Raw genomic sequence first — 27,734 nt, 5'->3', positions numbered from 1 at the left:
ATACATAAAATTACATTATTTTAACATCAGTATTTCATTTAGAGATAAGTTATCTTAATTTAGGCCTTGCAACTAGAAACACCACATACAACAAAAACCTGGATATTATACTCTGTTAGCCTTCTTTTTGCTTGTAGATTTTTTATGTATCACCTAACACCTTTTTTCTTTTCTTTTTTTTTTTTTTTTTTTTGACACCAAGTTTCACTCTTGTTGCCCAGGCTGGAGTGCAATGGCGCGATATCAGCTCAACGCAACCTCCGTCTCCCGGGTTCAAGTGATTCTCTTGCCTCAGCCTCCCGAGTAGATGGGCTTACAGGCATGTGCCACCACGCCTGGCTAATTTTGTCTTTTTAGTAAAGACAGCGTTTCTCCATGTTGGTCAGGCTGGTCTCGAACTCCTGACCTCAGGTGATCTGCCCGCCTCAGCCTCCCAAAGTGCTGGGATTACAGGTGTGAGCCACCGTGCCCGGCCTATAGTCTAACACCTTCTATTCCAGACACCAACAGAATATTTATTTCCTGATGACTGTGATGAGGCAGCTATAATAACAGCCCATGGCTGGGTGTGGTGGCTCACGCCTGTAATCCCAGCACTTTTTTTGGGAGGCCGAGGTGGGCAGATCACTTGAGCTCAGGAGTTTGAGACCAGCCTGGCCAACATGGCAAAACTCCATCTCCACTAAAAATACACAAAAAATTGGCTGGGTATGGTGGCGCACACCTGTAGTTCCAGCTTCTCAGAAGGCTGAGGTGTGAGAATCACCTGAGCCCAGGAGACTGGGGCTGCAGTGAACTGAGATTGCGCCACTGCACTCCAGCCTGGGCAACAAGAGTGAACCTTCATCTCAAAAAAACAAACAAAAAACCAGCCCATGGAGCTGTGCAAAGTCGCAGAGAATGTGACACTGTAGAACCTGGAAAGGGGCAGGGAACAGGCCGGCACGTTCCCAGCTGGTGTCCATCCAGCCAAATGGGACTGAGGCAGACTGGAAGCCCTGCAAATTGCAAAAGCTATGCTTCCTTCCGAAGAGTTGGCAATCACACTGGGCCTCAAAGAGCTAACATGGAGTTCTCTTTTTTAATTTTAAAAAAGCAGGGTTTTTTAAAATGTTTTGTTTGTTTGTTTGTTTGTTTTGTGGGGTTTTGTTTGTTTTTGAGACAGTCTTGCTCTGTTGCCCAGGCCAGAGTACAGTGGTGTGATCTCGGTTCACTGCAACCTCCACCTCCCAGATTCAAGCTATTCTTGTGCTGCAGCCTCCTGAGTAGCTGGGATTACAGGCGCATGCCACCATGCCCAGCTAGTTTCTGTATTTTTAGTAGAGACAGGGTTTCACCATGTTGGCCAGGCTGGTCTTGAACTCCTGACCTCAGGTGATCCTCCCACCTTGGCCTCCCAAAGTGCTGGGATTACAGGCATAAGCCAGCGTGCCTGGCCCTAAAAAGCAGTTTTAAATTGTTGAAACTATTCATAGATGGCACTTTGAAATAATTGTGCTCAGAAGGGTGAAAAACTAACTTTTCTTCATAGTTTACCATGGCCAGAAAGTGGGCTATGCCCATCACAGACATTCTGTCATCTAACGCAACAATCTCAAGAATTAGATATTTTAAAGAAGAGGAAAACTAAAATTTAGAGAATTGAACTTGCCCAACGTCACACAGCCAACAAGCAGCAGTTCAGGAGCTGAGTTCTAGTATTAGTCCACATCCACTGCGGCCCCTTTTCCACTCTCTGTACCAGGCTACCTTCTGATTATAATTATATATATGTTAAATTGGCATAATAAATGTAAATAAATTATCCTCCATAAAAATTTTCATACATTTCGTATTTTCAGTTATAGACATAAAAGTATTTGGTTCTTTATATTTTGTTTTGTTTTCTCTTTTATGACAACCAGAAATACTGTATAGTATTTATTCAAAGTTCATAATTTCCTGCTATATACTTCCTTTATAAAAAAAATATTTTTCCTCATCCAAAATTAAAAGAGAATCTGCTATATACTTCATACCTTAAGGATTCGAATAATAAATATTATGTCACAGACTAAAGGTTAGAACTTGAAGCGAAACATAAGCAACAAAATTAAGAGGCAGAAATTTCATTTCATTCTCTTGACAAATGTATTTGTCAAGAAATGCTGAGGTGGGAATATAATATCACTTCTAAATCCAATGTATCTCAAAGTTTTGTGAGAGACACTACTGGCCAACTTGAAATGAGGGTTAATATTCTATGACATTTTGGTTCATTCTAAACTAAAGTGTTCACATTTTATATGGCAATCAGAAGTTATATGACATTTTTAAAATATTAAAATCAACATAGGCCAGGCACAGTGGCTCACGCCTGTAATCCCAGCACTTTGAGAGGCCGAGGCAGGTTGATCACGAGGTCAGGAGATCGAGACGATCCTGGCTAACACGGTGAAACCCCATCTCTACTAAAAACACAAAAAAAATTAGCCGGGCGTGGTGGTGGGTGCTTGTAGTCCCAGCTACTCAGGAGGCTGAGGCAGGAGAATGGCGTGAACCTGGGAGGCAGAGTTTGCAGTGAGCCGAGATCGCGCCACTGCACTTCAGCCTGGGCGACAGAGCGAGACTCCGTCTCAAAAAAAAAAAAAAAAAAAAAAAAAAAAGAAATCAACGTAATATGACTCTTTTATATGCCATTTCTGAAACTATAAACTGACCCATAATTCCTTTAACTTTTACATGCATATGTAAAAATAATCATGTAATCAGTCACGACCACCTCATTTAGCCCATTACAATCCAAAATTAATCATTTAAAATATAATTGTCTAGAACTGTACTGGCAGTTTGCTTACCTTCTTTCTTTGACAATGTTTCGGATACAGAGGTCACGGTGATAATGGATAAATTGTTGACAGGTCATTTTTATTTCCTCTGAAACAGGAGAATCCCTGTTTTCTGCTGTTTCTTTATTGTTCCATAGGAATTCAAGTCTGAAAATCAAATTTAAGGCCATTTTTAAGTGAAGAAAAGCACTGAGAGAGAACTCTTCCTGCTTTATCACCCCATCAAAATGGCTGTTCCAAAGCTGTCGATCACCAAAGCTGTCATCTACAACACCCAGACATCTTTAGTCTCAGAAGCAAAAACATTCTACATTCCAGACATCCTTAGTCTCAGAAGCAAAAATTCTACATTCAGTTTCCTATTCAAAGCATACTGGGGTGGAAGACTTAATCATTTTATAAACCCTCCAGACATGTTTGACCCATTTCAGGTTCTACTAATAAATGTTCCTTACTCTACATTCTACTGTTTTGAAATGCAAAGATAAATTAGAGATCAAATATTTTGTTTAATCGCTTTTCTATTTTAGTACCACAGAGACAAATAGCAGAGTACTCCAAAAACAGTTTTGTTTCAGCCAGTCTAGACAATAGAATTGTTGATTGTTTTACCCAATCAGCATTATGAAGCTGATAACTAAGTTCAATGACTTTCCAATTATGCTTTTCTTCTTTCATGAAATGATTATGAACCTAGCAACTACATCTTGATGATAATGATAAAGATGAAGAAGAAAGAACCATTACAATTTACTGGGCACTTTTCATAGATCTGGTAGGATACATTTCTTTAGCACTCCAAGTTTCCATAAATTTCGACTTTGAAAACACAAGAAGAAGTACAAAGATTTGCCCCCACCTCTTCCTCCTACCCCCACATTGGAGTATTACTACTTGTTATTTCTCATAAAGAAATCCCTGATCTTAATTCAAAGAAACCCTTCAATAAGCTGATAAAAAAACCAACAATTTAGAAAGAAAACTTGAGTTTTCTGTAAGCTGTCAGTTTGATAAAAAGAGAAATTGTGTTGTCAAAGGAGACAGACAATCAAATATAGACCACGGGGGTACACCACCTACTACTTCCATTTCCAAAGACATTTTCAAGTTTCGTTTAACTTTATGTAGTTAATAGCATAGACAGAAATCAATGTCCATCAATTCTTGTTAAAGTGCAAATCAATGCCAGATTTATAATAGTTCCTCCAAATTTTTTTTGCAATTGTTTATAACCTTTGTGTGGCATTTAGTGGTGTCCTAGCAGTTACTAAAAGTTTAAAAACATCAGTATCTTAATGTGTGTGTGAGTGAGACAGGGTCTTGCTCTGTCACCCAGGCTGGAGTGCAGTGGCACAATCTTGGCTCACTGCAACCTCTGCCTCCCAGGTTCAAGCCATCCTCCTGCCTCAACCTCCTGAGCAGCTGGGACTACAGAAGCATGCCACCACACCTGGCTAATTTTTTTTTTTTTTTTTTTTGTAGAGACTAGGTTTCACCATGTTGCCCAGGCTGGTCTCAAACTCCTGAGTTCAAGCAATCTGCCCACCCCGACCTCCCAAAGCACTGTGATTACAGGCAGCCACCATGCATGGCCCCACATCAGTATCTTAATATAATGGCTTTGTCATCACATTTACAGATACAGATTTATTTCAAAACTTAATTTACCTTCTTTTGAAAGGGAGGATGATTAAATGTTTATCTAATCCAAAGATTCCAAAGGAAATAAATCCCTAGGGAAGAAAACAAAGTTATTTTTTTCAGAATTCAACAATAACATTTTAAAACAGAGAAGTTAAGGGAGTCAACACATTTAGTGTTTGAGGAGGCAAACCTATAGTGATGAGAGCAACATTTTAAGTGAAACACACAAGGCAGGCCCTTCAAAGGCAGGTGTGATACTTTGCTGCCTTTTCCCAATCATTCTATCCTAGTCATTATGAGGGGTGATACAAACCAGGGCTGAGCAGCCGCATTTACATGATAGTAAAATGAAAACATTTAAGGGCATATATGTCTTTGTTTCCCCTTTATAAAAAGAAAATATTTCCCACTGTGCATAAGTATTTATTATTTTTCCATGACCTCACAAATTATATAATTAACAAGTGTTGCAGTATCTAATAATAACGCAATAATTGAACAGAATTTATGTAAAGTGAAACTGGCTAGTGGTTAGGGGAAGAGTTTGAAGAATTTGTGAGTGACAAGGCAAACGCCTAGCACCAGGTATCAGCCACAGGTTAGGACAAGTTAAGACTCTTTTTGAGAGGCAGGGAGTTGGGAGCTGCCACTTGTGGCACACTGGGATAAGGATCTGAGTGCAAGTTGGTGGAAGTAGAATGGAGAATGCAGAAGGACCCAAATTTCTTCATCCCCCATACTATAAACAGCCAGAAGGGAATGATCTTACCACACCACCTCCCCAAGAGGAAAATGGGATGGGAATGGGGTTTGTGTCTGTCTTGCTCCATTGAACTACTTCAGCCTTAAGCTGTGGGGCAGCATTTTAAATGCAACATTCCTGGCATTAGCTGCTGTTGATGACACAGCCCCATGGGATGAAGCTCATCCCAGTCCCAGTTCTGGATAGCTCAGCTTAGAATGGGCTTCCTGAATGCAAAATGCTAAGTCAGAACATGGTTTTTCAACTCAGTATTTTATAGATCTTAGACAGAAAATCAGATCTTAAACAGTATCACAAAGTGAGATATCAAGTAGGATGCTCATGTCTGTCTGTAATAAACGGATAAAGGTCATTTGTCTCTGTGGGCATAGCCATTTTTGCTCCCATCACAATGGCCAAACTGTAAATATTGTAAGAAATTAGGAAAAACTTACAGCGGCATCTATTGACAAATGTTAACTAATTCATATGGCAAATTATTTTCGATTTAATAGGCAAACTCAGTGATTTCAAATGAGTGTGTTTTTTTGTTTTCTGACCTGATACTCAATCTGTGGACTAATATTCTCTAATGAAAAAGTTAAGGGCTGGGCACAGTGGCTCATGCCTGTAATCCCAGCACTTCGGGAGGCCAAGGCAGGTGGATCATTTGAGGTCAGGAGTTCAAGACCAGCCTGGCCAACATGGTGAAACCACATCTCTACAAAAAATACAAAAATTAGCCGGGTATGGTAGCAGGTGCCTGTAGTCCCAGATACTCGGGAGGCTGAGACAGGAGAACCACCTGAACCCAGGAGGTGGAGGTTGCAGTGAGCTGAGATAGCGCCACTGCACTCCAGCCTGGGTGACAGAACGAGACTCCGTCTCGATTAAAAAAAAAAAAAAGTAAGGAGTTAAAGGTCAAAATTTGAAATTTGCACATAAAAATACTTTCCAATATGTAAGATATAACTTATCCTTAAGTATCCATTTTAATAGTGACATAAACATATACAATAGCACCTATCATATTACTTGTTTATGGAATTTTAGTTTCCTAATTTATAAACTGGGGGTGATAATATTACTTTTCAGGTGTTGTCATGATGTTTAAATGAGATAATGAATGTAAAATGCTTAACGATGGTTGGCACATAGTAGGCTATCAAGGAATGGTAACTGCTATCCCTAGCCAAAATTTATTTATACACCACATGATTCTTAAGATTTAAGTATCTATTGTTCAAGGAACATCAAAATGTAAATGAAATGATGTCTATTAAGGAGACGGCCAGGAGCGGTGGCTCATGCCTGTAATCCCAGCACTTTGGGAGGCTGAGGTGGTTGGATCACCTGAGGTCGGGAGTTCAAGACTAGCCTGACCAACTGGAGAAACCCCGTCTCTACTAAAAATACAAAATTAGCTGGGTGTGGTAGTGCGTGCCTGTAATCCCAGCTACTTGGGAGGCTGAGGCAGGTGAATCACTTGAACCGGGGAGGCAGAGGTTTTGGTGAGCCGAGATTGCACCATTGCAACAAGAGCAAAGCTCCATCTTAAAAAAAAAAAAAAAAAAAAAAAAAAAATTTAAGGCGCTAAATTAAAGGTTCAGGGAAAGTAAGTTATTTTCCCAAAGTGACTTTTTTTTTTTTTTTGAGACAGTCTCATCTCACTCTGTCACCCAGGCTGGAGTGCAGTGGCACAATCTCAGCTCACTGCAACCTCTACCTCCTGGGTTCAAGTGATTCTTGTGCCTCAGTCTCTGCAGTAGCTTGGATTACAGGCATGGACTACCACGTCTGGCTAATTTTTTTGTATTTTTTGTAGAGACGGGCTTTCACCATGTTGGCTAGGCTGGTTTTGAACTCCTGGCCTCAAGTGACCCACCCACCTTGCCCTCCCAAAGTGCTGGTATTACAGGTGTGAGCCAATGAGCCTGGTCCCATTGTGACTTATTAAGATCACACCAAAGTTACTACCTGGTATTTTTCTGGTGGAAGCACTCAGTGTACATTCTGATGACTTGAACCAGTACAATAATTCATCTCTACTAGAAGACAAGCAGCAGCTGTCAGCTGCCATGCATACCAGCAGCTGGCAAACAAACTAAATACTTTTTATGTGAAAAAAAACAACATCCTAATCCACTCCCCACTTCCCCCCGCCCCCTACCAATCAACCTATCTAGGAAAACAAAAACCCCTCAAAGTTTTCCATAAATAAATACCTGGCCAAAGTTAAACACAGCACAGAAAAACTGTAACTCAACATAAAGTCTTCCAGGCTCTTGGTTGAATAACCACCATAAACAACTGGAAAGATTCTGTAAAGGAAGGAGGAAAGAGTATTTCAAAATCAAGCAAGCTAATAATTCCTCTCCATCCACAGCATAGTACAATAACTTACCTACTTAATCATTACAGGGAAAAAGACTAGAGGGAAAAACACTGAGAGAAAAAACACTGAGAGGCTTTATCTTTTCAACAAGAAAGTTTCAACCTCTCCTCTTGACAGATGTCATTCAAACAGTTATCTATTCTGATCAGATTTGAAGCAAGACGACATGAGCCATAATACAGAAGCTTACATAATGTATCAAGATTGCCAACTAGCCTAAGACAGGCCCGATTTTAAATTTAGTTCTACACAATGAAAACAATTACATCACTAAGCAATTCTTGGCAGCATTTCTTATTTTTTTATTTTTGTTCTTAAACAGCACTTAACGTGGTACTGGCTGATATCACACTATCTCACAAGCATCCCAGCATGCAAAGCGTTCCTTCATAGGTTATCTGGTCCATCTCCTACCTCTAGACGAGTTACACTTGAACCATCTCAAAGAATTATATAATAAGAACTGATAATTCACAGATAGGACATTTAGTAAGCAAAGAAATGCATGTAGTCTAAAAACAAAATACTGTACTTTACTTTTCTCAATTTTGTAAGCATCTATTATATGAAGTGGTTATGTTATTTTGATAATTGAAAACTATTTTTTAAAGTTTGTCTGAGGAATATGTTCTAAGAGGTTTTTCAGTTTTCTTTTTTTTTTCCGGTGGACACTGAGGTTTCATGTTCTGAGAGATTAATGTAGGCATTTATCCACTTTGGTCAGTCAGGTATGTTAGGAATAAGTGGCCCTGTGTACATTATTGAAATAGCTGCTTTTGGGCTGGGCGTGGTGGTTCACGCCTGTAATCCCAGTACTTTGGGAGGCCAAGGAGGGTGGATCACCTGAGGTAAGGAGTTCAAGACCAGCCTGACCACCAATATGATGAAACCCCCTTCCCTACTAAAATACAAAAATTAGCCAGGCATGGTGGCATGCGCCTGTAATCCCAGCTACTCAGGAGGCTGAGGCAGGAGAATTACATGAATCCAGGAGGCGGAGGTTGCAGTGAGCCGAGATTGTGCCACTATACTCCAGCCTGGGCGACAGAGCGAGACTCCGTCTCAAAAAAAAAAAAAAAAAAAAAAAAAAAAAAAAAAGCTGCTTTTACCAAATTCTAGGTTCAGAGCATAGAATGAATAAATTATTCTAAGCAGAATAAGCTATTGGAGCACTTAGGCCTCGGAATAATGTGAATGATTCATCTCTTCCCCTCACACCCCCAAATATTTAGTTCATGATTCAAATTCAGGTGACCTAGCTACCACACTTCTGGAAAGCAGCAACTAAGTTTTTCCCAGATGCCTGAATAAAACCTTTGCCAAAAATTTAAAGAAATGGGCCCAAAACAAAACCAGAAAAAACAATTACAGCAAACAGGCCAATGATGAGAAGTAAACACAGCAACACATGTCGGGTCAGCTGCTGGTCTCCACTCTGTAGATACTGCTCTTCTTCCTGGGCTAATATGCAGCTCTGGGAGTTACAGCGACTCACACAATGATCGTCTATAAAATAGTAAGCACAACAATTTGTAATCAGAGCTTTTTATCTAAATGCATTTTATCTAAATGCATTTTAAATTTGTAATGACTTCCTAAGAGAAACAACAGAAAAGCACATTCAGCTAAGAATCAGTATATTATTTTAGATGAAATTGGAAGAAAGCTCCTTCATGTTGTTTTAGAAGAATTCTAGCTGAAATGTTTTTATCTCAAAAAAACATAAGTAGAATACAATAGTTCCCTTTTACACTATTCAACAATGTTATATATATAATTATCTAACATCAGTGATATAATTTGACCTTTAAAAATTATACATAATTTGGCCAGGTATGGTGGCTCATGCCTATAATCCCAGCACTTTGGGAGGCCAAGGCAGGTGGATTACTTGAGATCAGGAGTTCAAGACCAGCCTGGCCAACACAGTGAAACCTCGTCTCTACTAAAAATACAAAAATTAAACTGGTGTGGTGGCGTGCACCTGTAGTCCCAGCTACTTGGAAGGCTGAGGCAGGAGAATCGCTTGAACCTGGGAGGCAGAGGTTGTGGTGAGCCAAGACTGTGCCACAGAGTAAGACTCTGTCTCAAAAAAAGAAATAATAATAAAATAAAATAAAAATTATATATAATTTTTATATAATTAATATAATTAAGTATAAATTATACAATTTTTATTTTATATATTAGTTACATAAATTATATATATAAATTATATATAATTACATAAAATATATTTATATATTACATGTTATAAATGTATATTGTATATATAATTATATATTATAATCATATAAATTTATAATTCCATATGTAATTTGTATATGTTATTTATATAAATTACAAATTAATATATAAGCATATGTAAATAAAATAATATATATAATTACATTTATAATTTACACATATAAGTTATATATTAAATATCTAATATATATTAGATATTATATATATACTAAGTGAATTAACACAGGAACAGAAAACCAAGTACTGCATGTGCTCACTTATAAGTGGGAACTAAACTTCAGATACTCATGGACATAAAGATGGCAACAATAGAAACTGAGGACTACTAGAGGTGAGGAGGAAGGGAGGGGGACAAGGGTTGAAAAAGTATATAATATATATTATATTTTTATTTTTATATTGTATATATTGAAATTATACACATATGATTTTAAAGGCCAAATTAATAACTGAAGTTTTATCACTGGTAAATCTATATGTTAGTCACGAATACCCTATTTTGGCTAACTGTAAAACAAATTACTATTATCTCTTACCTCTCGTTAAAGAGTTTACAATTAGCCTTAACCCCTGCCTTTCACCATATACAAAAATTAACTCAAGATGGACTAAAGATTTAAATGTAATGTCTCGGCTGGGCATGGTGGCGCATGCCTATAATTTCAGCAATTTGGGAGGCTGAGGTGGGCAGATCATTTGAAGTCAGGAGTTCAAGACCAGCCTGACCAACATAGTGAAACCCCGTCTCTACTAAAAATATAAAAATTAGCCAGGCATGGTGGCGGGCGCCTGTAATCCCAGCTACTTGGGAGGCTGAAGCAAGGGAATCACTTGAACCTGGGAGGCAGAGGTTACAGTGAGCCAACATCGTGCCACGACACTCCAGCCTGGGCAACAAAGTAAGACTGTGTCTTAAAAAAAAGAGAGAGAAAAAAAAGTAATGCCTCAAACTGTAAGAATCCTAGAAGAAAACCTAGGAAACACCATTCTGGACATTGGCCTTCAGGAAGAATTTATGACTCAGTCCTCAAAAGCAATTGTAACAAAAACACCACACTGGGAAGTTTTAAGGTAAAAACAAAAACAAAACCAAAAATTGGCAAGTGGGACCTAATTAAACTAAAGAGCTTCTGCACAGCAGAGGGAAACTATGAACAGAGTAAACAGATGACCTACAGAATGGGAGAAAATATTCGCACACTATGCATCTAAAAAGGCCTAGCATCCAGAATCTATAAGGAACTTAAACAATCAAACAAACTAAATACAAATAACTCCATTAAAAAATGGGCAAAAGACATGAACAGACACTTCTCAAAGACATAAAAGCAGCCAACAAACATGAAAGAATGCTCCACATCAATAATCATCAGAGAAATCAAAACCACAATGAGACACTATCTCACACCAGTCAGAAGGGCTATTATTAAAAAATCAATAAACAACAGATGCTGGTGAGGCTGCAGAGAAAAGAGAATGCTTATATACCATTGGTGGGAACATAAATTAGTTCAGTCACTGTGGAAAGCAGTCTGGAGATTTCTCAAAGAACTTAGAATAGGACTACCATGTGACCCAGCAATCCCATTACACTTGCATGTTCATCACAGCACTACTCACAATAGCAAAGATGAAATCAAACTAGGTGCCCATCAATGGTGGACTGGATAAAGAAAACGTGCTACATATATACCATGGAATACTATGCAGCCATAAAAGGAATGAAATAGGCCAGGCACAGTGGCTCATGCCTGTAGTCTCAGCACTTTGAGAGGACAAGGTGGGCAGATCGCTTGAGCTCAGGAGTTCAAGACCAGCCTGGGCAACATGCAAAACCCTGTCTCTAAAAAACCAAACAAGTCTAGATGCGGTGGCTCATGCCTGTAATCCCAGCACTTTGGGAGGCCGAGGTGGGCAGATCACCTGAGATCAGGAGTTTGACACCAGCCTGACCAATATGGTGAAATCCCATCTCTTCTAAAAATATAAAAATTAGCCGGGCATGGTGGCAGCTGCCTGTAGTTCCAGCTATTCGGGAGTCTGAGACAGGAGAATTGCTTGAACCTGGGAGGCGGAGGTTGCAGTGAGCCGAGATCATGCCACTGCACTCCAGCCTGGGTCACGGAGCCAGACTCCGTTTCAAAAACAAAACAAAACAAAAATTAGCCATGCGTGGTTGCACATGCCCGCAGTCCTGGCTACTTGGTAGGCTGAGGTGGGATGATGGCTTGAGCCTAGAAGGCAATGGTTGCAGTGAGCTGCTCACTCCAGCCTGGGTGGCAGAGCCAGACTCTGTCTCAGAAAAAAAAAAAAAAAAAAAAAAAAGAATGAAATAATGTCCTTTGCAGCAACATGAATGCATCTAGAGGCCATAATCCTGAGTGAATTACCACAGAAACAGAAAACCAAGTACTGCATGTGCTCACTTATAAGTGGGAACTAAACTTCAGATACTCATGGACATAAAGATGGTAATGATGGAAACTGGGGACTACAAGAGGTGGAAGGGAGAGAGGGGGCAAGGGCTGAAAAACTACTGGGTACTATGCTTAGTATCTGGGTGATGGATTTGTTTGTACCCCAAACCTCAGCATCATACAATATACCCAGGTAGCAAAACTGCACATGTATCCACTGAATCTAAAATAAAAGTTGAAAAAAACTTTGACTTAGGAAACACCTTTGAGGAACCATAAAATACACCATGTTTTGTTCACATATGGAACCAAACACAAGTCATAGGCATGACTATTTTCTGGCCAAAAATAGAGGTGAGGGACTTTTCACAGGAAGCCTTTGTTTTTCTCTTAGTTCTGCTTTATATATGGGAGCAAAAACAAAGAAAAACATTTTTTACAAAATAGACGTCTAGTCCAACATACAGTCTTATACAAGTCAGTGATTAAAGACCACAATTCTATAGCTCTTGCCCTCAAGCTAAAAGAAAAAATTTGTATTTCCTAAAACCACATTTTAGAAAAGGCCATGTATACACGTTAAACATGGTCTAGCACAATTGCTGATGGCATGGGGGAAGGTTCATAATGTTGCTAAGTAAAAAGAAAGTAGTTGCCAAACTGTCTCTGTAGTATGATCCTATTTGAATAAAAATTATTTGTATATATGTGTGGAAAAATCCTGGAAGTATACCTATATATAATAAATCTGGTTTTAAAATATTGTGTACAAGCCGGGCGTGGTAGCTGACACCTGTAATCCCAGCACTTTGGGAGGCTGAGGTGGGCAGATCACTTGAGGTCAGGAATTTGAGACCAGCCTGGCCAACATGGTGAAACCCTGTCTCTACTAAAAACACACACACACACACACACAAATTAGGCGGGCGTGGTGGCAGGAGCCTGTAAACCCAGCTACTTGGGAGGCTGAGACAGGAGAATTGCTTGAACCCTGGAGGCAGAGGTTGCAGTGAGCCAAGATGGCGCCACTGCACTCCAGCCTGGGCGACAGAGCAACACTCCATCTCAAAAAAAAAAAAAAAATTGTGTACAGATATTACAAAAATAGATAAAAATAAATCTTGCTATCTTTCATTTGCTTTTTCATACATTGTTGCCATTCAACAATCTAAATGTGATACTTATTTTTGCCTTTGTACTATGCCAAGGGGTAGAGAATAAATTATATTGTCAACTCTAAAAATTCTAATTTGCCCATGGTTTAATTTCCTTCAGGCTTTATTTTAGGCTCAGGGATGATACTAAGTTATATGATTAGATGAAGTCCCTATACAACGGCTCTCATTCTATATGATTTTTATAAAATATGATCAGAAAATCCAAGCCCCTATAATTTAAGAGAATTTTGAAGAATCAACTTTTTGTTTGTTGGTTTCTGAGACAGGGTCTTGCTCTTGCTCAGACATGATCATGGCCTATTGCAGCCTCAACCTCCTGGGCTCAAGTGATCCTCCCACCTCAGCCTCCTGGGTAGCTGGGATTACAGGCATGAGCCACTGCATTCAGCTAAGTTTTTTGATTCTTTGTAGAGACAGGCTCTGGCTATGTTGCCCAGGCTTGTCTTGAACTCCTGGGCTCAAGCATGATCCTCCTGCCTTGGCCTCCCAAAGTGCTGGGATTACAGGAGTGAGCTACCAATGCTCAGCCAAGAATCAACATTATTAATGAAGAAAATGACAGATAAGCAAAGCCTAAGGAGATTTGGGGAGGGAAAATGAAATTTGCCAAATCAGATTACATGTTGAATTTGTTAATGGATTTTACTATTAGGTATATTGTGTAGGGTGCAAACAATAAGGAGGACAACCTTGGGTTTTCTGATGTAAAGAAACAATTTTAGAAAAAAGGCAGACAGATAAAATAAAGATGGTTTAACTGCCAGAAAGGGATTCTTGTAAAAGAAAAAAAAAAGTCAGTGAATGCTTGATATCTGATATGTTTTCACTACTTTTTATGGAAACGTGAATTCTATTATTATTTAAGATTCATTCCTTGCCAGCAGATAGCAGCCAAATATAAATCCCATCTGAATAACAATAATTACTACTGCTACTACATATTTTAATGAGCATTTACTATGTATACCACATACTGTGATAAGTGATTTGCATACATTGTTTTCTATAATCCTTACATTTCTTATATAAAAACATAATGCCTTTAGCAATAATATAGTTGACATATGCTTTATCAAAAAGAGCATTTTGGGGGGTTTCCCTTTTTAGTTTGATTATAAATAAGTATAATAAATGAAAAATGCATTGCAATTCCACGCAAGTATGAAGTATGTTTGGTTGTTTTGAATAATTTGAAATTTAGGCCACAAATGTAATTCAATCTCTTAGTCAAAAGGTTATTACTTTTTTTTTTCCGAGACAGTCTTGCTCTGTCACCCAGACTAGAGTGCAGTGACATGATCTTGGCTCACTGCAACCTCTGCCTCCTGGGGTCAAGCAATTCTTCTGCCTCAGCCTCCCAAGTAGCTGGGATTACAGGCGCCCAGCACTCTACCCAACTAATTTTTGTATTTTTAGTAGAGACGGGGTTTCACCATGTTGGCCAGGCTAGTCTCGAACTCCTGACCTTGTGATCCACCCACCTTGGCCTCCCAAAGTGCTGAGATTACAGGCGTGAGCCACTGTGCCTGGCCAAGAGGTTATTACTTTTAAAGGTGTTTGTTCCTTGTTTTATAAGAATGGCCATATTTAAAGCATACAGATTCAAAACATAATTAAGAACAAATTAATTAGTCCTGGTCCTGGGGGATGAGAATGGGGGAAAAGTCTCGGTTTCTAAAACAAGAAAAAAGCTTCCCTCTCCCCACCTCCCACCAAAATGCCTTTTAGGGCAAACTTCCTGGATTTGTCACTTGGGTTAAATTTATTGGGGAATGTGTATGATACTACTTATTATTACTTTGTGAGAACTTTATTTTTTAAAGTGAATATTCTGTCTATGCACAATTATTCCCTATTAGCACTTCTTTGCTCTTAATTGAGAATCTATATTCTTGATGTTTGTAGCTTCTGTAGATATCCTATGTAGAGTTCTTTTGGGGGATAAGAATAAGGAATCTTCTGTCCCTTAATCCCATCCTCAGTCCAGAGGCACTTACTTTTCTCAAACGAAGGAATCACAGGCTCGCTGGTGCTTGTGTTTGCTATTGGCTCTATTGATGGGCAGTGTAATTCACCATTTCCCATGGAGCAGGAGCAGCAACCTGTATCAATCAAATAGTCCGTGAGAGTAGAGCCCCAACCACAACAGAAACGGACAATTTCAAGAGATGCCAAAGAAAACAAAACAAAATCCACTCACACACACTTCCCATGTAGCCTCAATAGTTTTCATATGGTATCTATCCAAATATTCAAATGTTCTCACTCATATACAAAACATAAAAAACTTAATATCATCGAAGTATTGAATGTGGCCAGGCATGATAGCTTACACCTGGTGCTTCGGGAGGCTGAGGTGGGAGGATCACTTGAGGCTAGGAATCTTTTTTTTTTTTTTTGAGGTGGAGTCTCGCTCTGTTGCCCAGGCTGGAGTGCAGTGGCGCAATCTCAGCTCACTGCAACCTCCGTCTCCCGGGTTCAAGTGATTCTCCCGCCCCAGCCTCCTGAGTAGCTGGGATTACAGGCACCTGCCACCACACCCAGCTAAGTTTTAAATTTTTAGTAAAGATGGGGTTTTACCATGCTGTCCAGGTTGGTCTAGAATTCTCGACCTCAAGAGATCTGCCCACCTCGGCCTCCCAAAGTGCTTTTATTTCTTTTAAAAAAGAAAACTGGGATTACAGGTGTGAGCTGCCATGTCCAGCTGAGGCTAGAAATCTAAGACCAGCCTGGGTAATAGAGCAAGACTCTGTCTTTACAAAAAACTTTTTAAAAAATAGCTGGGCATGCTGGCATATGCCTATAGTCCAGCTTCTTGGGAGGATGAAGTGGGAGGATTGCTTGAGTCCAGAAGTTCAAGGATACAGGGAGCAATGACTGCACCAGTGCTCTCCAGCCTGGGGAAGGAAGGAGGCTGGAAGGAAGGAAGGAAGGAAGGAAGGAAGGGAGGGAGGGAGGGAGGGAGGGAGGGAGGGAGGGAGGGAGGCAGGCAGGCAGGCAGGCAGGGAGGGAGGGAGGGAGGGAGGGGAGGGAGGGGAAGGAAGGAATGAAGGGAGGTAGGAGAAGGAAGGAAAGGAAGGGAAGGAAGGGAAGGAACTACAGAAATCTGGGATTGGATCTATATAAAGGGGTCAGGTTAGAGATGTAACATTAGGAACACAGTACAAAGGGTTCACATTAAAGCCATGGGAACTTACCTATTTCCTGACTCAGAAATTACCATTCTAGGCTTTTTTTTTTTTTTTTTTTTGAGACAGTGTCTTTCCCTGTTTCCCAGCCTGGAGTACAGTGGTGCGCTCTTGGCTTACTGCAATCTCTGCTTTCCAGGCTCAGGTGGTCCTCCCGCCTCAGCCTCCTGAGTAGCTGGGACTACAGGCATGTGCTACCATGCCTAGCTAATTTTTGTATTTTTTTGTAGCGATGGGTTTTGCCATGTTGCCCAGGCTGGTCTCCAACTCCTGAGCTTAGGCAATTCACCTGCCTCGGCCTTCCAAAGTGCTAGAATTACAGGCATGAACCACTGCGCTCAGCAACATCCTAGGTATAATCTTGATGTATCTTGATGTATACTCAAGGAGATGTGAATAAAGCTGTTCATTACAGTATTGTTTCTAATAGCAAAATATTTTAAAGCAACGTAATCCATTAGTAAGGAAATTAATAAATAAAATTTGGTATATGCATACAATTGATTACATCTACAAAATGAATTGAAAAATATTGAGTGCAATAAGACATCTACAGTATAAGATTTATATAAAAATGTAAAAGCATATAAAAATACTATATATTGTTGACGGAAGACTACACATATTATAAAAGTATAGTAAAATTCTGCTCTGGAAGGATACAATCCAAATTCATAATAGTGGTTGCTTCTGGAGTTAACAGGAATGAAAGATTCTAACAAACATTCTGACTTTATTGGTAAGTTTTATTTCTTTTAAAAAAGAAAACTGGGCCAGGTGTGGTGGCTCATGCTTGTTTTCCCAGCACTTTGAGAGGCTGAGGTGGGCAGATCACTTGAGGTCAGAAGTTTGAGACCAGCCTGGCCAACATGGTGAAAACCCACCTCTACTAAAAATACAAAAATTAGCCAGGCGTGGTGGCACACACCTGTAGTCCCGGCTACTTGGGAAGCTGAAAAGGAAGGATTACTTGAACTCAGGAGGTGGCGGTTGCAGTGTGCCAAGACTGCACCACTGCACTCCAGCCTGGGAGACAGAGAAAGACTTTGTTTCAAAAGAAGAGAAGAGAAAGACTTTGTTTCAAGAGAAGAGAAGAGAAGAGAAGCAAAGCAACATATAATAAATAAGTTGACATATGTGATTACAAATCAAGGCACAAAGAAATCTCAGTCCTGACAGGCTTAGGCAAATACTGAAGTCCTGTCTTAGACTTTCTTTGAGACGGAGTCTTGCTCTGTCATCTGGGGTTGGAGCGCAGTGGCACGATCTCGGCTCACTACAACCTCCGCCTCCCTGGTTCAAGCGATTCTTCTGCCTCAGCCTCCAGAGTAGCTGGGATTACAGGCACCCACCACCACACCCGGCTAATTTTTGTATTTTTACTAGAGATGGTGTCTCACCATGTTAGCCAGGGTGGTCTCGAACTCCTGGCCTCGTGATCCACCCGCTTTGGCCTCCCAAAGTGCTGGGATTACAGGTGTGGGCCACTGCGCCCAGCCTAGACCTTTTTTTTTAAAGACAGGATCATATCTGTTGCCCAGGCTGGATTGCTGCAGTGTGACCATGGCTCACTGCAGCTTCAACTGCCTGGGCTCAAAAAATCCTCCTGCCTCAGCCTCCTGAGTAGCTAGGACTACAGGTGTGCACTACCACGTCCAGCTAATTTTTTTTTTTTTGTAGAGTCAGGGTCTCACTATGTTGCCAGGCTGGTCTTGAACTCCTGGGCTGAAGCAATCCTTCCAAAGTGCTGGGGTTACAGGTGTGAGCAACCATACCCAGCCTTGCCCTAGACTTTTAAAAGCCAGATGCAAAAATTCAGGATTGGAGAGAAACTGTTCAGTAAGGTACTGGGGTGGGAGGCAGGTTTTTAGTTGCTCATAAATTCAAGATGAAATCATCAGAGTAAGCTAATGTAATGTTAGGCAGAATTAAACGTTTCTTTTCTCTTTATTTTTCACTCAGTCAACAAGCATTCATCAAATATTGAATGCTTACTGTGTCCTAGGACCGTGGTAACTGGAATGCTATATTCAGATGTAAGCATCCCATTTTAAGAAGTACACTGAGAAACTAGAATGAATCCTTGGTGTCTCATGCATCTCAAACTTAGAAGGGTCAAATCGAACTCATTATCTTCCCCTACAAATTCTGTTCTCTCTGAATTCTCCTTCTTAGGTAATACCCACAATTACACATTCACTTAAATCAGATTTCTGGAAGTTATTCTGTTTCTCTCTTAGCCCTCACTCAGCTTCTAATCAGTTACCAAACCCTGTCAATACAACTTTGCCTGAGTTTGGCCTCACCTGTTTATCTAATACCTACTGCCCTAGTATAGGCCCCAAAGACTCAACTCTGCCATTATAGCATGAAAGTAGCCATAGATGACATATAAATGAATGAGCATGGCTATGTTCCAATAAAATTATGGACATGAAATTTAAATTTCATGTAGTTTTTAAGAGTCACAAAATATTTAATTTTTCTTCAACCCTTTAAAAATGTAAAAAACATTTTAGGCTGGGTGCAGTGGGTCACACCTATAATCCCAGCACACCGGGAGGCCTAGGCGGGTGGATCACCTGAGGTCAGGAGTTTGAGACCAGCCTGACCAATATGGTGAAACCCTGTCTCTACTAAAAATACAAAAATTAGCCAGGGGTGGTGGCATGCGACTGTAGTCCCAGCTACTGGGGAGGCTGAGACACGCGAATTGCTTGAACCCGGGAGGTAGAGGTTACAGTGCGCCAAGATTGCACCACTGCACTCCACCCTGGGTAACAGAGCGAGACTCTGTGGCAATAAATAAATAAACAAACAAACAAACAAAACATTTTTAGCTGGTGGACCATACAAAAACAGGTGGTGGGCCAGATTTGGCCTATGGACTATAGTTTGTCCAAACCTGACTTACATCATTAATCTGGATTCAAACAGGCCTCCTTTAGTTCATTTTATTGATGGTGCTTGCCTGATACAATATTGTTAAATTAACTTATGTATGTGCTTAGTTTCCTAGTTAGGGCTTTCCTTCAGTTGTTACTTTTTTCTATATTCTCAGGTCCAAGGAAGTTTTAGAATTTAACTAAAGTGTATACTCACAATAGGACTTATAAACAAAAATCTAATGAATAATTTTACAAGTAAGTTTGCTGTGATTCAAATTCTTCATTTGACAAGTACTCATGATATTCAAAATAGTTCAAGGAAGTTTCCCTAAAACAAAACATTCAGGATACATGCTACAAAGGCATGTAGCAGTTTCTTTATGTTTAAAGATCAGGCTGGCTCACGCCTGTAATCCCAGCACTGTGGGAGGCAGAGGCAGGTGAATCACCTGAGCTCAGGAGTTCAAGACCAGCCTGGGCCACATGGCAAAACCCCATTTCTACTAAAAATACAAAAATTAGCCGGGCATGGTGGCAGGCACCTATAGTCCTAGCTACTCTGGAGGCTCAAGTGGCAGAATGGCTTAAACACAGGAGGCAGTGGTTGCAGTGAGCTGAGATCATGCCGCTGCACTCCAGCCTGGATGATAGAGCAAGACTCTGTCTCAAATAAATAAAAATAAAATTAAAAAGATCATACTTGTTTCTGGAATAGAGCTTGTAAAAAGTTCTGGTTCATTTATTCGTGCTGGAGTCTCCTCAAAAGCAGTATTTCCAGGCTCTACCGCTTTGTGGCTCTGAGACTGATCAAAACCTTCATAGCTTCCTGCTTGGGTAGTCCGGTTCATGCACATGAGTGATATGCCAGCTATCAGGATGCTGCAGAACAGGGTGACCGCTGTGGTGATCATCTGCCGACATGAAAAAAAGGTACCAGGCCACTTTTCACAACTTCATCTTGATAATCTTAGGGCACATGTTTTTGTTTTGTTTTGTTTTGTTTTTTGAGATGGAGTCTTGCTCCGTTGCCCAGGCTAGAGTGCAGTGGCGTGATCTCAGCTCACTGCAACCTCTTCCTCCCAGGTTCAGGCCATTCTCCTGCCTCAGCCTCCCGAGTAGCTGGGACTACAGGCACCCGCCACCACGCCAGGCTAATTTTTTGTATTTTTAGTAGAGATGGGGTCTCACCATGTTAGCCAGGGTGGTCTCGATCTCCTGACCTCATGATCCACCCGCCTCAGCCTCCCAAAGTGCTGGGATTACAGGTGTGAGCCACCGCGCCCGGCCATCTTAGGGCACATTTTTGATGGACAATGTATCTCCACAGTTTTAAATACTCTAGAACAGTGGCTCTTTTAAAAAGGTAAGTATATGTAAGGAATATAAGTTAGTTGGAGAGAAATTAGGGTTTGCTTGTAATCACACAAGGTTTTTAGATGTTTCTTTCATTATATAGCAATTGGTTACCAACACAGCCACTGGTTTCCTTTACAAGGTATCTAAATGATTTCTCTCAGATGTTTTCTTTACTTCTAAGTTTCTGCTCACTTTCACGTATAGTGCATGCATACTTCAGTCACTATGATATTTTTATGGTAATTATATTAAAAAGAATTATAGCTAATATTTATTGAGCACTAATCAGATGCCAAGACTAGTCTAAACCTTTTATATGCATAATCTTGTTCATTCTCACAAAAATGCAATAAAATCCAAAATTGCAAAACAGAAAAAAAGAGTAAGAAATCAAAATTATGTGGAGAGGTTTTTTAAAAACACACACCTTTGGACTCTACCCCTAAAGAATTCTGCAGGTCCCACAAGCCACCTACTCTATGGCTTTTCAAGCATACTTTTCCTAGATATGTTTTGTCCTGAAATTTATATTTATATAGGATTAAGAGTCAAGAATTTGACCTTTATTATTGCTGCTAACTTATTAAATGGTTTTAAATTAATCACTCTTTTCTCCAGCAGAGGAAACACAATTCCTAAGTGTGATTGAGAACATTCAATGAGTTTTAAGCAGTTAGAAATCTTCAGCTAAAAATGGACTTAGACATGTAAAATGGTAATGTTCTAGGTGAGACAAAGTGATATAGAATCACCAATCTGATATGCAATAAATTGAAATAGATTTTCAAAGTTAATTTTAATGTAAGTCTAGCAAGGCACATTAACAAGCTAAAAGGAGACATTCACAAGAACAGAACTGCCAATAAACTCTTCCCACCTGTTCTTTTCCATAAAAGAAGGCTGAGTCAATGCTTTCTCCATTGTGTTTTCCAGTTATCAAAAGAACACCAACAAGGAGAGCAGGAATTCTGCAATCACAAGGGTTATTGGGAGAGAAAAAGAAAGATGAATAGTAACTGTGTATATGGAAAGGTGTAAGCAAACAGAGAACTACCAACTTACCCCCAGCCAGATATTATGATGATTCCAACAGGAATTTGTACCCTCTCTCGCTTTTTCAAAAGAAACAAAGAAATTGCTAGAAGGCCTAAGAATAAGAAGATTGAAAGACAGTTACTCAACATTGATCAGACTGCACGAAACTTTATTTCCTTTTTACTTTTTTAAACCAAGCTTATTTCATAGTAGTCTGTGATTTTTGCTTTAGAATTTATTCCTTCTAAATAAGTGCTATTCCCAATATTTTGAAGCAAGTTTTAATTCAAAATCATTCATTATTTCCCTCATATATTGTTTCTTTACTCAATTCTTTTCATCTGTGAGGATTTGTTTTATTTTCTCTCTGGTTTTGTTTGTTTGTTTGTTCTTTTGGACAGGGTCTCACTCTGTTGCCCAGGCTGGAGTGCAGAGGTGTGATCACAACTCCCTGCAGCCTTGACCTCTAGGGTTCAAGTGATCCTTCCACCTCAGCCTCCTGAGTAGCTGGGACCACAGCCACCTGCCACCATGCCTGGCTAAATATTTTTTTTTTTGTAGAGACAGAGTCACAGTATGTTGCCCTAGCTGGTCTTGAACTCCTGAGCTCAGTGGATCCTCCCACCTCTGCCTCCCAAAGTCCTGGGATTACAGGCATGAGTCTTTGTGTGTGGAGAAGTATTTCTTTCCAAAAGCCCCAATCATTTTATTGTTTTGACTCATGTGTTTGGAATTTAAGTATAATTGAGAAACATTTTTTTTTTTCTTTAGACAGAGTCTTACTCTGCTGCCCAGGCTGGAGTTCAGTGGCATGATCTTGGTTCACAGCAACCTCTGCCTCCTGGGTTCAAGCAATTTTCATGCCTTAGCCAAACGAGTAGTTAGGATTACAGATGTGCACCACCACGTCAGGCTAATTTTGTATTTTTAGTAGAGATGGGCTTCACCATGTTGCCCATGCTGGTGTTGAACTCCTGGCCTCAAGTGATCCACCTGCCTTGGCCTCCCAAAGTTCTGGAATTATAGGTATGAGCCACTGGGTCCAGCTGAAAAACATTTTCTAACTGAATACAGAACAATTCTAAAAATAAAAACAACCCCTCTTCTGGTGCTAAGAAGTATGGGCAACTCTTACCCAGGTTATGTTTTTAGAAAACGTCCTAAGTGTAATGATAGTGCTTAATACAAACACACTCTGAATTTAATACAAACACAAGTGTTTTGAAGTTCTTGAACTTTCCTTACAACTTATATGTAATTATGTATACAAGTAACATTTTATCTAATAAATTCTACATAGTTATAGGATCTTAGAACTTTAAAGTTGAAAGGGACCTCTATTTTAAATTAGCACCTTCATTTTATAGATGTGGAAATGAGGGTTTGCCCAAGTCATACAGCCAGCAGAGGGCAGAGTGGGACTAGAAACCTAGCCTTTTGACACAAGCTAAATTATTTGTTTCTTTAATCAGTTTCTCAAACTCAGATTTGTGGACCCCTAGGGTGCCTAAGACATATTCTTCAGGATCTGGGAATTTCTATGATAAATTTTAAGTCTTTCTTTTTTTTTTTCAATGGTAGTCAGCTGTGTATCCACCTTGTAACCAACGCGCAGTCTCATGATTTCAGAATTTACATTGGGTTTATTTTAATTTTATTTTAGAGATGGGGGTCTCACTCTGTTGCCCAGGTTGGGGTGCAGTAGCACAATCATAGCTCAAAATTCTGGGCTCAAGGGATCCTCCTGCCTCAGCCTCCTGAGTAGCTGGGACTACAGGCATGTACCAGCATGCCCAGCTAATTTTCACATTTTTTTATAGAGAGAGGGTCTTACTATGTTGCCCAGGCTAGTCTCGAACTCCTGACCTCAAGCAATCCTCCTGCCTGGATCTCCCAAAGTGTTGGGATTACAGGCATGAGCCACTGTGCCTGGCCAGAGCTTACAATGGATTTTATATTAAGTTTGAGTCAAGTGAAGGCCAAATGATATTACAACACACAGTCCAAATGAAGTGGTAGTTTGAAGAAAGAATATCAGTGAGATAACAAGGTTAAAACCCCACACATGGAAGTAAAGGCAAGGCAAAAAAGCCATAGCAGTGAGTTCCATTTTATGTTTCAAGCTATGATTTACATTAGCAAAACAAGATCCTTTGTCGTGTTAATTAATGTTGCTAATTAGAATTACTGGGTTTGTAGTTTTGCTTGAATAGAATCTGTGAATTTGCTTTGGTTTTAGAATTGCATATTAGCTGTATATAAAGAATACATACCTAAATTTAAGATTGTACAGATAAAATAACACTGTGCTAGATTTAATATAAATTGACATCGAGGTCCTTGAGAATTGGTTTTCTTTACCACTGTTCCTCCCTCAATCCATTTGTACACTGTATAGTTGCAGTGCCAGGGAAACAAGTAACCAATCACAAAAGGGTACCATCTGTGTTACAGTAGCAAAAGCAGTCTTTAAAATTCTAATGTGCATCACTCCTGCCTTGTGAAAAGAACTATATACAAACAGGCGGAATCCAGCTAGCCCTGGATCTCTCACTGAAGAAGCTGTGACAGCTCCTGCCTAAATCAGTCTAATTTTTTGGGCCTATTTCTCAGTTTGCAAAATGAAGGATTTAAATTAGACCAGTGTTTCCTAAGGTGTAGAGATTATAGGTGTCACAAAGGTGAAAATGTTTTGACTGGTTAAGCGTTTATTTTAAAGTGTATTTGAAAAAAATAAATAACAAATGAAACCTGGGATTTTATTGATATAAGGCTCAACTGATTAAAGTTTTTTTAAAAAGTAAATCAATTTTAAGGAAAAAAGAACAAGTAGTATGCAGATATGGCAAAAATTGTGAGGATGGTATGAAAAAGAGTAAAACTAAAAATGATGGAATGGGATGACTTAAAATGACGTTTTCAGGTCTAAAATTCTGTCATAGCATAATAATCTGATGGCTAAAGGGCACCTTTATTGGGTTTTGGGAATTCAGAACAACTTCGTTGAATAGACTTTGGCATGCATGCTTGAAGAGGGTTTCAGAGATACTTAGGACATTTTAATTGATTGATCTAGTTGCTGCTCTCTTATTCTGATTATAAAGTTAACCTGAATAAACCTAGTTATTAGAGATCAAGTTGGTCCGTCGACATTTTGAAATATAAACTCTTAGGCTCTTTTAATTTGACATTGCATAAAAACCCATGCTATGCAAGATGTACTTGCCTTTAAGAAGCACAAACCATCTTCTGTTTGTGCTGAATTTTTCATTTCGTGATTCCTCACCACATTGTTGCTTCACTTCAAAAGGCTGTTGACTGAGATGGGACCTGCTTTTGATCCTGAAGGCATGAAATCAAAGGTCCATCCTTCGCAGTCACTTCCTGACACCTGCCTCCTACCATTCTACTATTTCCTTTTATGTGCCATTTTACAGGTTCAAATTTGTAGGATGAATACAAAAGAGTCACACAAAATTTTTCACAAACATACCAGAATGTATGCATCCATATAAATATTATACTTCAAAATAGCAATGTGGTACAACATTTTGAATATCCTTTTTGGAGCCAGATGAAATGAGAAACAGTCTTTCTCACTGGGTCCTTTTCTATTTCCATACCCTTTTATTCCCCTAGTTTTCTTGTTCTTTTATTACCTCTAATCCTTCTATTTAATAACTACCATAGTTCCATTTGTTTAGTGCCTACCATGTACCAGACATAAATACTCACATCTCATTTTTGTCCTCAAAATAACTCTGTAAGGTGCTGTAACCTAGTTTTACAGATGAGGAAACTGAGGCTTCAAAAGTTAAGTAATTTGCGTGAGGCAGAGCCAGAATTTCCCTGTTCAGCAGGACTCGATAGTGAGCTCTGGAATACACCTCACGCATCTTGCCCATTCCCTCGTTTCTCCATCTGCCTCCAGTATCTTCCCTCTTGTCTCCAAAAGGGAGCAGCACTGACAGCAGCCTAGAGCCACAGGCCCTGGGGAAAAGGACCATGTGACTGGACAAGGCCCTAAGCCCAGGCAGGACTAGACTACATTAGGAAACAGAACTCAGCTTTGCCGATGGCCTTTGTGGGTGGGCAGATCTGCCTCAGGGCATGCCTTGATCCTGTACAACCAGACTTCAAATAGATCACTAGAAGCTCAGGTTATTAGGAATGGGGTGGGGTGGGGAACAGACCTCAATTTTCATTCATAATCCAACTCACCTGTCCACAGGTAGGTGCTATAGAGGGAGCTGTACAACAGAACAAACACCAAAATTTGTCCAACAAAATTTTTTTCTTTAACAAAATTCCATATCATCATTCCAGCACAGACAATAGACTAAGGAAAAAATTATTAAAAGACTTTGTAAATAGCTAAGAAAACCATATAATTCAATATCGCAACAGAAAATTCCAATTAAGCCAGCCATATTCATCTTTCATTCACAGGAAATATAATTATTCATTTAAAATTTTTTGTGAATAATTTTCAAGTATTACACACGACTTATACTAAAACTTCAAACTTTATGTTAAAAATCCAGTTTATACCAGAGCCTTTGACAATATACACATTCAATTGAAACAGATGACTACACTCTAAATATTAATCTTATACCTGTATTTAGTAATGGCTTATATTAAAATTGCTAAAGTTCTTTCTATTATAATTTGAGACATGCAAAGATTAATTAGAAAAATAAGATTGTGAAAGTTCAATTATTAATGATTAAATTGTTTCTATTAAAAAATGCAAGGCCGGGCGCGGTGGCTCAAGCCTGTAATCCCAGCACTTTGGGAGGCCGAGACGGGCGGATCACGAGGTCAGGAGATCGAGACCATCCTGGCTAACACGGTGAAACCCCGTCTCTACTAAAAATACAAAAAACTAGCCGGGCGAGGTGGCGGGCGCCTGTAGTCCCAGCTACTCAGGAGGCTGAGGCAGGAGAATGGCGCAAACCCGGGAGGCGGAGCTTGCAGTGAGCTGAGATCCGGCCACTGCACTCTAGCCCGGGCTACAGAGCAAGACTCCGTCTCAAAAACATAAAAAATAAAAAATAAAAAATAAAATAAAAAATGCAGTTATCATCAAATGCCATTATTAGCCTCAACTTTAGATAGTTTAAGACATTTTGCAATATTAAATATGTTAGGCATCTACTAATTGTAATCAAACTGTAATTGACTGCATTTGGTAATACTTCTGACTTCATAACTGGAAAAACCTAGCAAAGTTATTTTCCCCTCTACAGTAGAATAATCCATTAGAAAAGCATAGTTCTAAATACCAGTAGTTTTACTAACCTGAGCAATGAGTAAATTAGTTGTAAGCATATGAGGAAGCTGTTTATACTTCTTACTCAAAAGAAGAATAGCCAGAGACCAGACCTTGAAGACAAAAGGTTCAAAAGTTGTTCATGTTTCTTAATCTTTACAATTACTTATTAAATAACACAATGATTAGCCTCTTTAAATAACCTTCTTTGTCCTGGTTCAGAAAGAATTTCCAATATTTTATTTCATCTGTCTAGTTCCAAAAAGGTAAATTACTATAACCAATGTAAAACAACAAGCGTGGAGAGATCTCATAATAAATTAACTCTCCAAAAATTACAGGGTCTTTAAGAACTAATGCGGCCAGGCATTGTGGCTCATGCCTGTAATCTTAGAATTTTGGGAGGCCAAGGCAGGTGGATCACCTGAGATCAGGAGTTTGAGACCAGCCTGGCCAACACGGTGAAACCCCGTCTCTACTAAAAATACAAAAATTAACCGGGTGTGGTGGCGGGTGCCTGTAATCCCAGCTATTCGGGAGG

General features: G+C 39.6%; 1 protein-coding gene across 2 annotated transcripts in view; it reads right to left on the bottom strand.

The window, feature by feature from the left end:
- Positions 1 to 27,734, bottom strand: part of GPR155 (G protein-coupled receptor 155) — a 52,837-nt gene that overhangs the window by 5,159 nt on the left and 19,944 nt on the right. For both annotated transcript variants that reach the window (XM_050751768.1, XM_050751770.1), the window contains 10 exons: positions 27,223 to 27,306; positions 26,140 to 26,257; positions 21,946 to 22,030; positions 21,761 to 21,851; positions 20,228 to 20,438; positions 15,449 to 15,553; positions 8,979 to 9,115; positions 7,440 to 7,535; positions 4,497 to 4,561; positions 2,838 to 2,975 (listed from right to left, as the gene is read on the bottom strand). In XM_050751768.1, coding sequence (XP_050607725.1) covers positions 2,838 to 2,975; positions 4,497 to 4,561; positions 7,440 to 7,535; positions 8,979 to 9,115; positions 15,449 to 15,553; positions 20,228 to 20,438; positions 21,761 to 21,851; positions 21,946 to 22,030; positions 26,140 to 26,257; positions 27,223 to 27,306 — 1,130 coding nt within the window. The remainder of the gene's footprint in view (positions 1 to 2,837; positions 2,976 to 4,496; positions 4,562 to 7,439; positions 7,536 to 8,978; positions 9,116 to 15,448; positions 15,554 to 20,227; positions 20,439 to 21,760; positions 21,852 to 21,945; positions 22,031 to 26,139; positions 26,258 to 27,222; positions 27,307 to 27,734) is intronic.

Source organism: Macaca thibetana, chromosome 12, assembly GCF_024542745.1.
Source record: "Macaca thibetana thibetana isolate TM-01 chromosome 12, ASM2454274v1, whole genome shotgun sequence".
Lineage (NCBI taxonomy): Eukaryota > Metazoa > Chordata > Mammalia > Primates > Cercopithecidae > Macaca > Macaca thibetana.
This window is presented reverse-complemented; position numbering and strand designations above follow the sequence as displayed.